The 14,161-nt window shown below is 29.9% G+C and overlaps 1 protein-coding gene and 1 long non-coding RNA gene across 11 annotated transcripts in view; one reads left to right on the plus strand and one right to left on the minus strand.

Moving 5' to 3' along the window:
• The window catches only part of LOC149885191 (uncharacterized), a 36,281-nt gene extending 29,353 nt beyond the window's left edge, over window positions 1–6,928 (minus strand). For all 3 annotated transcript variants that reach the window (XM_090095173.1, XM_090095174.1, XM_090095172.1), the window contains exons 1-3: window positions 6,801–6,928; window positions 6,185–6,296; window positions 5,953–6,012 (exon numbers count right to left, since the gene is read on the minus strand). In XM_090095173.1, the coding sequence (XP_089951299.1) occupies window positions 5,953–5,998 (46 nt within the window). In that variant the 5' untranslated portion in view covers window positions 5,999–6,012; window positions 6,185–6,296; window positions 6,801–6,928. The remainder of the gene's footprint in view (window positions 1–5,952; window positions 6,013–6,184; window positions 6,297–6,800) is intronic.
• LOC149885192 (uncharacterized) lies at window positions 765–3,925 on the plus strand. Of its 8 annotated transcripts, none has more exons than XR_016454790.1 (5): window positions 765–962; window positions 1,161–2,211; window positions 2,350–2,493; window positions 3,439–3,535; window positions 3,637–3,925. It is a non-coding gene; the product is annotated as an uncharacterized LOC149885192 (long non-coding RNA). The 8 variants fall into 8 exon arrangements; XR_016454791.1 differs by having other exon boundaries at window positions 784–1,035; XR_016454792.1 differs by having other exon boundaries at window positions 784–962.
• Window positions 6,929–14,161: the final 7,233 nt, after the last annotated feature.

Consider the following 14,161-nt stretch of genomic DNA (forward strand, 5'->3'; position numbering starts at 1 on the left):
GATTCTGATAGAGAATTTTACAACCTATTCACAACCTGGTTTTTATTTTGTTATTATGAAGACTTCAAATAATAGAACATGAGAATTCATTCACGTTTAAGTTATCACGCCAATATGCTTTAACTAGGGCTCTTACTTAGTTGACTAGAATATCTTTTAAAGTTTTTATGGATTAAGTTGAAAAATTCTGTTATCGATTATATGCTAAGATAAGTTTTAAAACAAAAAAAATTGTTTATTAGCAAAGTATATATATTTAAAACTATAGAGTACTTTTTTAAATACTTCAAGTTAACCCTCCGTAAAAATTTATTTTCATTATGTCTTTCATACAAAAACGAATGTTTCAGAATAATTATACTGTTTCTTCATTTATCATATGTCATAGCTCTTCAAAAACCAACAAACAAACGCAATAGCCCTATTACCTAGGATCTTCCAAATTAAAAACGGCTATTTTCATAGCCACACAAATTCAGTAAGAAAATTTTTTACAAAAAAGAATTCCAATTTTATTATTCAATGAAAGTTCATCTTTACTATTACTTTTTACTGAATAATAAAGCAAATTTTTATTTAAAAAGATAGTCTTAAATTCTTTTATAAAAATAAAATTTCAAGGAAAAATCACGTTTCACAAGAGCAAGATGTTTTATATTCGTTTGTGCATCTAATTACACTCGAAAGAACTGTCGCGCCTACAATAATCCAAAAAAACGTTTTTTTATAATAAAAACCAGGCTAGCAATGTTTTGCTTTAGAGCACAAAATCAACCGTGAAATAAGATTATTCAAGATGGCGAATATTAGGGATTTGTCGTATAATTTTATACTTTCAACTTCAGAAAATCGAGTAGAGGCGACAAATAAATTGGTATTTTACATAATTGAGCTGTTATATGCACAAAGTCCAAGTGAAATTTATGTTTTAACATCTACTTCACTAATTGGAACAGAAAAGTGTAATATTGTTTAAAATAACACTTTTTATATACATTTTTATTATGAAAGAAGCAAAATTTTTATGACGTTTGGGTTAGTTTTTAACAAAAGCATTATTAATTATTTCTTAAAAAATATTGATTTCTATAACCTGTCATTTTTTATAAAATGAAATTTCAATATTTAGCTAACAGCATTTCAAAAATTTCATTTAATAGATGGCTGGAAAACATCAACAAAAATTATTGAGAGTTTGCAGAATTTGTGGAAATTTGACAAGAAAAGATTCTTTAACAACTGCTAGTAAGACTGAAATAATAATTGATATTTTTAAAATAAATAGAGATGAAGATTGTTTAGAGGTTCACCCATCAAAAACGTGCTTGAAATGTTTTACAACTGTGAGAAATATTGAAAAATAAAGAAATAAACTATTCAGTGCTAAACCAAAAACTTGATTAAAATGTATGACAAAAGAGTGTAAGTGTATTTTTAGTAAGGCTGGTTGAAAACCAAGTCCCAATGTTGAAAGACCAGGAACTTTTAAAAGATGGATGCAAATAAATGTAAACTAGTTTCTTGAATCCTTGTCCTAACCTTTAAGCAAAGAACAAGTTTCTTCAGCTAAATCTACATATTACAGCTCTTATTTTGCAGTCTATGTATTATATCAATTATTAAAGTTTAGCTAGAAAGTGAAGCAAAATGTCCATTATTCTCAACCCACACCATGATTAAAACAACTTTTCAGCTCTATCCATGTAGATGATGAAACTACTGTAGATGATGAAACTTTTGTATATTGCATGGAAGATTTGTGGAAAAAAATTTTTAAAGACAAATGTGTAAGAGTGTAATTGTCAAATGTGTAAGACAAATGTGTCATGAGTGTAAGAAAGATCATTTAAGCAATAACTGCAGCACAGTAATTGATGATTTATGTAAAGTTAGTTAATCAAGTCATATTCCACATGATATTGAAGATGCAGTGTTGCATGTCATTAAACAAAAATTCAAGAATTCAAAAAAACTGTAATAGAGTTTCTATCTGGTGGGCTAAGAGTAAGAGTAATACAATTTGTTAAGTACATAAATATGAAATTTAGCCTCAAACTTTGCTTAATTTGTGCAATTCCAAAATTTGGCACAGATGATCATTTACTATTAATGTAAGCCAGAAATTTAAACAGTTATTTCAATATTATTCAAAATGTCCAAAGTTTATGAGCAGCTTGCAGTCTTTTCAAGAGAATGATATTCAGGAACAAGGTAGGTATTTAAAATCTTTTGAGTTTGGCAGATTGTAAAGTAATTGCTGATTGCTTTTATTTCGGTAGAAATTTGGTTAGCTTATTTAAATTAATTTATTTTAAATCTTTTTCATATAAATGAATAATTTAATTTTAGAACGAGCAATCCACAATATTATGAATTTTTATCAACCGACTTGGCCAAATGGATCTGTAACTCCAATGATGCATTTGTTTAAAACCCATATTCTTCAATTAATTAAAAAATGCAGATTAAGCATTGAATTTTATGGGGAACAAGGTAAGGAAAGTTTGCATGCTGAATTAACAATCTTAATCATTTATTTTGGCACATGAATGGTTGTCGTCACTTGAAAAGCATGTTGAAAGACATTAAAGAAGAAACCATTCAAAATCTAAAGCAATGAAGCCAGAAATTAAAAAAAGCAAAACATTTAGATCTTAAATTTTATTGAGTCCATATATATATATATATATATATATATATATATATATATATATATATATATATATATATATATATATATATATAATATTTTGATACTTTCTTATCAAAATATAGTATTTACCCTAAGAAATGGTACTATTTAAGTACTACTAGTATATACTATAATACTGTTATATACTATTATACTATTATATACTATTATTATATACTGTTATGCATTTTTTTAAAAAGAGTATACTCTTTTTCAAAAAATGACTGGTTAAAATGAAACAGTGATGTTTTAGACATTTTTTACAGAGTTTAGAACAATTCAACTTTTTAGCTAAAAAATTATCAACCAAGAGATATTCTTTAAATTGTCTAGCAGATGCTTCTTTTTTTAACTCAAAAAACCTTGCGGTTTGAGCATTAAAATCTTCTTTGTTTACAAACGTTCTTTTACTATAAACACTCTAGGATATAAGGTTTCAAAAATGTATAGTGCATGTTTTTTAATGAGAAATAAGTAAAGGTTTAGTAACAAACTAAATCAAGGAATTTTAGTTATATGCAAGAAAATCACTTTTGTTTTTTATATGCTTGCTAGTAATTTATTTTATGAAAAAAAATAGTTTTAACCAACCATTTGTATAGAATCAGTATGCCAGTTATTTGCCTTTTTTATAGCTTTTTTATCTTTTCAGGGAATTTTCATAGTTTATCACATTAAGTTATGCTTTTGTTTGTACAGTGAAAACTTTGTTCAATATGCAAACTATAATTGTATTTATCATGTAGGCACACATGAAAAGAGAATTCCTAGCTAAAAACTTGCAATGAGACAAAAGATGCATATAAAGCCTGAAAAAGCTAGTGTTCTATTTTGTTATATAGTGTAAGTATAGTGTTACATTGTGCTTTTTTAATATGTTCATTGCAATATCTCTTAAATTTCTAATTGCTAATTTATGATTATATATCTTTGTCTGTTTTCAGGGCAAAATTAGAAATCTCCAGACAAGTAAAGTAATGTGAAGTGATTTTTACCACAAAATGACTTGCCTAATAAAAATTCCATCTGATCGAAATGATGATAAACATGGCTTAAAGCTAAAGCACTGCAGATTTCAAAATAAACTGCTTATATTGGAAGAATTAAAATCGATTAGCAAACACAAATTAAACACTAACCCGCCAATTTCTTGTATATTATATTTATTGATAACAATTTCATTATGACTTAAATATGTAATTTGTAATATCTTAATGATAAAATGTTTTAGTATTTCTGAGTATCTTTTATATTCGTATTTATTAACAAATTTGCATTGATCTATGAATTTATTTGTGTCTATATATCAAAGCATTGGAACAAAAGTATCGGCTGTGTTTTGCCAAGTTTGTGTCGACCTGTTGCAATCTTAAAATAAAAATGCTCATTCTTAGGATTCAATTACTTGAAAAATGTAATTATCAGTTAACTTTGCAATAGAATAGTACGTAAAAAAAATTAAAAATGCAAGTAAACAAGTATATCTATCCCTAGGAATGGTATTAAAAACCACTAAAGGTCCTATATTGAACCGCTATCGTACCTACATTAGTTTGCCGCCAACGGACCGTTGTTAAAAAGTTGGCAATTTGCCGCCTTCGGTCCGCTGTTGGACCGCCTTCAGCTTGCAAATAAACGGACCGATATAAATACGATGTGCAAAACAGCACGGCACCACAGGGGGCGGCCGACCTCGGTACGGCATAAGTGCTGACAGCGGTCGTCCGCCGGTCCGACAACCTAATGTTTACTGGGGATATCATGACAGTTGCTCTTAGGGCTCTAGTACTCCTGCAAAGAGTGGGGTGGTATCTTTCAAGTTGCCATTCTTTCTTTTAAAAAAAAGTTTTTTAATCACTAAAACAAGTGGGCTTTTACCTAGTGTGAGGGCCAGCGCAAATCTCTACCGATCCTTCCTCCATCTCCATATCTTTGGAATTGCCTCTGATGCATAATATGAGCCATTCCTGGGCTAGTTATGTAAATTTGGTACCTGTTTTTTTTTTTTTGGCACCTAAAAAATTGATACTTTTTTAAATCTCTAAATAGGTGTTATCAATAATGAACAGGATGAACCTTATAAGGACCTCGAAGAGACTGAGGAACGTTTTCAATTATGCTGGTAAAAAGATCACGATGGTTGACTTGTTGAAAATTAAAAGAAAATAAAGTTTTTTCTATAGAAATTGAGTTTGAATTTCTTTATATCATCTCCTGAACTTTTTTACATATTTGTGATTATGTGATTATGCTTTTGTTTTACAATAGTACGAAGGATAATACCTTTATTTCGGAGGATAATACTATAAATTTTCAAGCAACATTTAAGCAATACGTTATGATTGATATCTAGATTTTCTCTGTTTTATCATATTTGTTTGAAAAACCCAGGAATTAATTGGAGTTATAGTACCAAATAAAAGTATTTTGACTGCATACAGCTTCAAGATAAATTATAGATACAATGTATTTACATAAATGTTTACAAAAGTATAATACTTTTTAAGTTAATATATTACATGCGCATCATATTATACATGTCTATTATATTGCAGATTCAAATACATTATAGGAATCAATATGCTTATTTTATGGCTGGAGTTTCTAAATGATTTAACCATAAAGCTTTATGCATGCATGTGTTGATGCATGTTTTGTTCATTATCTGTCATTTAATTAGGCACATGGTGATTCAAAATATGCTACCATGGTTTTAACAACTGAACCTCAAGGTATAAGTATTAGGACCCATGACGTAACCATTGGAACCCATGACGTAACATTTGGGACCTAGTGTGCAACCACGAAGACCCATAAAATAACCATGAAACCCATGATGTGCATTATGACTGGTGAATTAAAAATCATGGCAATCATATTTTAACTCTGGCTCCTTAGAACTCCATGGGGCTTCAATGGAGTGCTGTGGAGTTCTATGGGAAGATATAAAATACTGCATGATATTTGGTAAAACTTTAAAGCATAATGCGATTAATTGTAACTTCTTAAACTTCTAACTATTTTGGAGCTCAGAAGGTCAACTAATGATTAAGTACTTAACTTATAATCACTCAATGACAAAATCAGAAAAGAGTTATGACGAAATTTGAGTTATTAACGAAATTAAGAAGATATAAAACTTGAACAAAAAGTATTGTTTTGAAATATACAATAAAAAGGTAAAATAATTATCATAATATAATAGCAAATATTTTTTATTTATATTTTGCAAATAATCTTTTAATAATGCTATGTATCACCTGTTATAAGAAGTATTATGCACGTGATTTTCCCTCTCCATATCATTATTTTTTCTAAATCTAAAATTAAAATAAAGTTTTTATATTCTTTATTTGACTTTAGATACTAAAAGCCGGGGGTAAAAGAATAAGTAATGCTTCAGCCTTCTTCTTTACAGAACATTTATTAAATCCTAAAAACATTTTCGACAGTTTAAAAAAAAAATTAAACTAATAAATTTTCAAAACTTACTTTTTAGCAGTTTCTTAATCAACTTTTTAAAATGTGTTTCTGAAGAACTAACTAAATATTAAGGGCTTGTGTTGGTAAATCTGTCTTTTTAGAAGCACAAGCTCATGTATACCTACAAACCGCAAAAAAAACTTTTCATCTTCAGTGGAAGATTTATGGAGTTTTTTAAAAAGCCCCAAAATGTTCTCTATTTACAAAATGTTCTCTATTTACATATAACAACTATCTAAGGTTGCTGACACATTTCTTTCAAACTTTATTCTTGTGATATCATGATAAATTACAAGTGATAATTGGTGACAAAAGCATCAAATTTTATTTTGTTTTATTTGGACTGCAAGAAAACGGTGTATTATTTTTCGTCGCACGCTAATGTAAGATATCAAATTATGCATATTCACGTTTATTACAAATGCACCATGTTGCTCAATATTATTTTCAATACTAATAAATAGATAGATAACAAGATAAACGAATCTGGACCGTCGTTTTCCTCCAGTTGAAAACTATTTGATGAATATGTTTCATGTTTTTAAAATCCAACAAAAATAGCGAATGTAAAACAAAAGTGATCAAAATCACTAAAAGATATTTTTTGGATGTTATTTCTACCTACCAACTTTTCCACTTTTTTTCTATTTTGCCTGTTTATAGCCTTCTGTGTATGTTTTAAAACAACGTCTTAAGACTTCAAAAGCGCTATTCATGTTTAATAGTTTGATTCAACTGAGTAATATCTAATATAAGGGCTTTTATAGTGTCAACGTGATGTATACTAGACGCTTATGATTAAGCCGCTTTTAAAAAAAAGATTATATTAGACAAATATTTTTGAAAAAAAACAACTTTACTTTAATGCAGAAATAATGCAATTTAACAAGGAACATTTTTTAAATCATATTTTTACTAATTATCTTATATTCAAATTTTTATCAACTAATATGTTTAAATTTTTATTATTTATGACATAATCATATTTTTACTATTTATTACAAATTCATATATTTATAACTTAGTTTATATTCATATTTTTACTATTTGTTACATATTCGGTATTTTTATTATTTGTTATAATTTCATATTTAAGCCTCACAAGCCTGTGAAAACGCTAAAAAAAATTTTTAAACGCGTGTTACATTTCATGATCGTATCTTTTAATCTTATTTTAAGTTCTTTTTTAAATACTCGTTTTTTTTGTATTAGAAACATTTATCAATTTGCAAGCTCAACCGTGATAGGAACAGATGCAGTAAATAAAATATTTCCTGATTCTAAATTCATTACAATTAGGACTTTTCTTTGAAAAGCATCACTGAAACTTTTATTGTGTTTTAAAAGTTTTTTTCGTGTTCAAAATTTGTTTCAAAAAATCTCTGATTATCGTAGTGAGTATCACATACTGATGAGTGAATCCCATGAGCCAAGATTTTTTCCGAAATTGGATTGTTTAGTGTTCCCAACTTTACTATCGAGCGACACTATCAGCGTTTACGCCGTCTTCCGTTTTAGTGATTAAACAACTAATTAGTTCAAGAAAATTTACTTTTTTAAAAGAAAAACCAGTTTAGAGGAGAAATACAGCTATTCGATTGTTATTCGAGAGTATGGAAGTATAGCTAAATAAAGAAATTAAGAAACAAAGGAATAAGAGTATTAGTTATCTTTTTAGCTACATTTGCATAAATGCATGATCAAAGAAATTTCTAATAGTAGCTAATAGAAAAGCAATGTTTAAAAATTAACTGTTAAATTTTTGTGAATTTAACGCTGTGGAATCACAATTGATATTTAACGCTATGCATTCACGATTGACGATCTTGGTTGCGATTGACATTGGATAGAATATTGAGCTAAAAAGCGGACTTCTTCTGTAGTGCAGTATTCTAATAGAACAGCACCTGGTGATTGTAGAGAAGTGGCTTCTTCGGAGATCTTTAAGCTTCTCCCTGCAATATGAAAACGTTTTAAACATTCCTTCGATGTTTCTCTCTTTCGATTTCGTTTTCTATAAATTTTTTTGGTGCTCGGTGCTACATTTATTTTTAGTTCTTTTAAACGGGAAATATGAAATAATATTTCCTGGTTAAAGGAGCTAAAAGTAATATAACAATATAATACTACTTGAAGAACTCAGGACAATTCAGAATTCAGATGAAAATTGAAATGCAAAATCAAAGAAAGTAGATTCTGTATGTTCATGCAACATGTCTAGTGACATGGTTCAAGTACTTTTCGGAAATAATTATATCGTTTATTTATGTCATGTTTAATATTATTACCACTATTAACACCTGTCAGGAATATAATATCATTATAGAGGTCTTTGATGTACTTTATTAATATTGGAGTTACATACAAAATCAAATGGCCATCAGAGACGCATTTTTCAGTTATCAATTATTATATATTTTTATATCAATTGTTATATATTTTTAATAACAAAAATAAAATATTTTGGTTTTCTGCATTGTAAAATTTTTATGATCATTTAAAACTATTTCAGAAATCGTAACAAATTCATTGAAAACAATCAGGGGCAAATCATTCTAATTGGATAAGTTTTATGAAGACATCTTTCTCATTATAAAACTTACGAACAAGTATGCAATGTATATTAATTTATTTAAGGAAGAAGTGTTAAATATAAAATTTTCTAATAAGTTTGAAATATTAAATCAGAAGTTATTTATTTTGAATCAGGTTTTAGGCCTTGTAGCTCAAAGTGTGCAAGAAATATCAAAAGGAAGAAGAACGAAATAGCTAGGGATTTCAAAATCATCACTGCACCAAATCTTGCTGTCTGATCTACACTTAATTAGGTCTGACCGCAAGATTCAATGACCACATATCTCCGAATACGGTGATGATGCGGTCACCGAAAATAATAATTAATCTGCTCGGTGACCAATGCCAACAGCTCCGGACATTTTTTCTATTAGACTATATGAAGTCTAAAGTTTAAACAAAAATCAGAGCCAAAATCATAAACATAATACAGGGTTTGCTGCGTTCTGTTATGCAGAATATGATAAAGAGCCCAAACTTGTCTGCGCTTAAATGGGTTCAAATTAAATAAAGGTATATGTGTCAAGTTTTATATTTCAACTGTCACTATATTTCCCTTTTAAACATTTTAAACCTATTCTAATTATTAGGCTATTAAGGCAATTTTTTTGGTCTGATAAATTTCGCAAGGTTCCAAAAACGTTTTCAATTTTACAATAACTTTTATTGCTTAAATTTTATTTTTAAATGTTATTGCAGCCATTCACACAATCTATAGCAAGTTGGCCTGTGGATTTGCAATTGATCCAATCAAATTCGAGTGATTGTACCAAAAGACAATATTTTGACCGAGAACCTGGATTCTCATAAAAACAATATCCCACCAAAATTACAAAGAGATCGTAAAAATTAGTCTGAAAAGATAAAGAAGCTGGAGAGAGGAACATATCCAGAGATATATCAAAGCATCGGGGCCCTTTTATTAGATTACATTTTCAAAACTTAATGTGAAAAAATGATAAGAAAGAAATTTTAATTTATCGTTAAACATTTTGGACACCCTTCAGATTATGTCATGCAGATGCTAACTTGAGTTCCATGCTAACATAAAATTGCAATAAAGATGTATATTAAACCGAAAAAAAGATGTAAATTAAACTTTTAATCATTAGCTTTAAAATGAGCACCAGTTAATATTATATTAAAAAAATCAGATAAAAATGATCAACTTAAAACTTCCTAAATGTAGATTGACGAGTAAAACATCTGATTAAATGAGTTTTTTTGTCGTCACAAATTTTTTATGCCCATCAGCAGTGACTCATCATAATCTGGAACAGGATATATGTACTTTAAATTCATAAGTTTTATGATTAAATCTTTAAATAAATTGGCTTACAAACTATAATGCCCATTTAATCTGGTTAATCGCAAGAATCAAATGAAGATATTACCAAGAAAAAACATATTGTTTCAAAAATTTCTTTTGGATTTCGACTTAACCATTTCACTGTTTTACATTGTTCACTGTTACCATATGGCAACAAAAACATTTAATTGATTCTAATTGATTCCTGCTCCGTAAATTATCAATTTAGTGATGATTTTACATAAATCCAACTTTGTTTTATTTATTCTAGTCAACTTTGTGATTGTTGCGCTAATTGAAATTGGGGTAAATTTATCATACTTTTGGGTTACTATATATAGGGGAAAGCCGATTCTGGCTTATAGAATAAACGATTCTGGCTTATAGAATAAACATTTAGGCATAATAATAGACTTGTATAAATTTCTGGCTTATAGAATAAACGATTCTGGCTTATAGAATAAACATTTAGGCATAATAATAGACTTGTATAAATTTCTGGCTTATAGAATAAACGATTCTGGCTTATAGAATAAACATTTAGGCATAATAATAGACTTGTATAAATTTCCTTTTACATTGTTGAATAATCTTATTATATAAATAAAACCCGATTCTGGCTTTTTTTTCATTTTTTCTGACATATTTCCATTTTTGCGCAGGATTGTGGCTCATTTCCATTTTTCTATAGAAAAAATGACATATCGGTTTCTAGCTCATTGATACTTTTCCATACTTAAGGAATGCAAGATGGCGTCGTGTTTTTTTTAATGTAAAGTGTTGTCTGAATATTTTTTCCCGTTCTAAAATTATTTCTTTGCGCATTTTCATAATGAGATGACATTATGAAAAAAGGTTGTGAATGTCTTAGTTAATTTATTCTTTGTAGTTGTTCTTCAAGTATGGAAAAAGATGTTTATATTTTTCTCTTCGTGTTTCTCTTATTAATTGATTATGTTCTTTTTGTCGTTGTTCTTCAAATCCATGTTGTAGTAAGAGTTTAGTATTGTGATGAATGGGTAAGGTATTTAATTTTTTAATTTTATTAAGATAATTTTCATCAATTCTTTTTTTGTGATTATCATAGTGGAATTGTATAGCAATTCTGTGTAATTCTGGGTCAAAAGTGGGTTTATTTATTTCCTGTAGTTCACTGTAACAGAATTCCTCATATTCTTCTTGTTCTGTAATACTCATTTTTATAACAAGAAAAAATTTATTTAAGTCATTTTAAAAAAAGTTTTCACTGTATATTTTACAAAATTAAATTTAAAAAAGGAATGCTTGAGAATGGAGAGTTTGGTCCGAGAAGCAAACCAGCGCCGATAGATTCATATCCTCTTCCGCTTTTAACATAAACTCCGTCTTTGAATGATCCTCCTTTAGGCCAGGGTGTTAAAAATAATCCGTTTCCTCTGTGCGTTCCCATTTTCATTCCATTTCCATTCTTTTTCAAATAAACGATACCTCTTCCTGCAATTTTATCAACCATAGCAGAACCTGCAGAAGATCCTACACCTGCTAACAATCCGGTGGCAAGAGCTGGAACTACTCTTGTTGCAAGTGTACTACCCAACATACCCAATAAAGGTAGAAGAGCTCCAATAAATCCTCCTTTCACATTTGCGTTATGTTCCAATTGGGTTTTGCTCATTTTAATGGTGACTCCAACTCCTCGATGGAGAGCGTCCAAAAGTTTTCGATGTTGATTTTGTGTTACAAGTAAAACGTCGTTTCCGTTAAAATCATCTTTTGAAATACGGATGCTCACAGGTTTACCTGCTATCATTGATTTTTTTATTTTTTCAGTCTGTCCCTGAGACACATTTAATTTAACACTAACATATTTGCTCATTTTTAAATGTGGGAAAAAATATTTATTTCACTTCTCGAATGTGATAACGGATCGTAATGTCCTCTCCACGAAAATCAACCAAATTTCCATTTTGGTCAACAACGCGAGTGATCATTGTGGAGATTTCTGGGACTTTGACAGGGAGGTAAACCAAATGAGTGGGTCTTTCGATGATTTTAAACCCAGGACCAACAGCTGGATAAAAAGAGTAGATGCAATTGAGTTGGGAGCCGTTGATGTAAGCCGACCCGATGACGTTGTTGAGGATTCTGATCGTGTTGATGCTTGAAATTCTGACAACATCGTCAGACTCATATTCGGAATTAGGATCCAATTGTCTTTTTGTGAATCCTAAAAGTGAGGCGATGCTGTTATCCACATTCAAATCCATCAAATAATTCAATCCAAGTGTGATGGTTGATTTTAAAGTGTTTAAATTGGATCCGATTTTTATGTTATCAGGAGAGTAGCTGATTGTATTTGTTGTGACGAAGCTAGGGCTTTGAGATGCATAATTTTTTATTGTGTTTGAGACGGTCTTTTGTAAATAATTGTTAATGTCAATGATATCATAGCTCCCGTCTGGAATGGCGACATTTTCCCAATTGATTCCGTTGTTCATGCTGTACCGGAAAGAATTGTTTTTGCTGGTGATGTTTGGAAAGCTGTTGTACGTCTCAAGTCCTAGAAAAGCCATTTCGTAAGTTTTTCCTTTTTCAAAAACGATTTTGTCTAAAAATTCTGTTATGATTACGTTGGAATTTCCATCCACGTCGATGATTATGCCTGACATTTTATTATGTGACATTTTTTTTTAAATCCTTCGGATTCAGACGTATTTAAATGGCTTCTTTTGGAAAATAAAAAGTGTCAAATCCGCTTCGATATTTTCCATTGTCCTTTTTTGAAGACAAATCAATCACCGCAAATCCGTGAGGTTCAGACCAACAATGTCTGCAAAACTTTTCAAACTCTTTTTTTCCCATATCGCTCGAAACGTGGTCTTGATAAATGTGGTTAATGTTTTTTAAGTCTTGGGGAAAGAGACAGATAAAATTGGTGTTTTCTCTAATCGTTTGTCTTGGGAGCATGAAATAATTTTGAGCGAGGTAAAAGCAGTCGACGTTAGAGTGTCTTCCTCGGATGTAATATTTTTCACACTTGTTTTGTTTGGTTAGTTGCAAATTGTCAAAGATCATTAAATTGTTTTTGGATGAATCAAGATCTTCAGGTTCAGGCACATCGTCAGCCGTTTCAAAAAATTGGCACTCCATGCCTTCGGTTTCGGAAAAATTTTTTGAAAGGTCGTTGATAACGCATTCAGGGTCTAGTTTTAATTTTTCAATTTCGGTTTGTACCTTGAACAAGTCAAGAATTATTTTTTTTGGTAATTTTTTTTCGAACGAACTTTTTAGTATTTTGTACTCGGGTTGGAAAAGAGATTTTCCAAAAACTTGCAAATGGTTATAATCCAACCATCCAGGTCTGAGCAATAAATTGAGAAGCAACGTTGTTTTTCCACATCCAGATTTTCCAACGATGATTCCTCGAATGCTTCTCGGTAAAAGCTTGTTGTTGTTTCTTTTGATTTTTCCAATATTCCATGACAAATCAGACACTTCCATTTTTAGTTTAAAAATATTTTTTTAAAATAAAATGTATTGTGTTAAATGCAAAAGGAAAACAGAAACGAACCATTTGAGAAACGAGATCACAAAAAACAACCGACATATGGTCAAAGGGACTTGTAACGTTTGCGGAACAACCAAATGTAAGTTTGTTTCTTCGCATGCGCTCAAAGGATCATCTTCGCATACGACAAAAGGGGGAGACTTGGTGGAATCGATCAACAATTTTTCAAAAAAAATAAAGCTTCCATGGGCAAAATTTCCAGGAGAAATGCACATTCCAGGAATGAATTTTGCAGGACCTGGAACAAACTTGGACAAAAGGCTCACATCCACCGACATGTATCAAGAGTGGAGCAAACCGGTAGACCGAGTGGACAATGCAGCATACCATCACGATTTAGCTTATAAATATTTAAACGACGTTCAAAGCAGAAATTTGGCAGATCAAATGATGCTTGAAGAAATGAACTCCATTCCAAACCCTACTCAAAAAGAGATAAACGAAAGAAAACTTATTGCGCCCATCATCAAAGCCAAAGCCAAATTCGGATTAGGTCTAAAAAAATTCAAAGAATTTTCCACTGATCCAAAGGATCTTAAAAAAAACTACCGGAGAA

This window comes from Hydra viridissima, unplaced genomic scaffold (genome assembly GCF_058129835.1).
Source record: "Hydra viridissima isolate aposymbiotic clone 2 unplaced genomic scaffold, HvirCarnegie_v1 scaffold_8, whole genome shotgun sequence".
Taxonomy (NCBI): domain Eukaryota; kingdom Metazoa; phylum Cnidaria; class Hydrozoa; order Anthoathecata; family Hydridae; genus Hydra; species Hydra viridissima.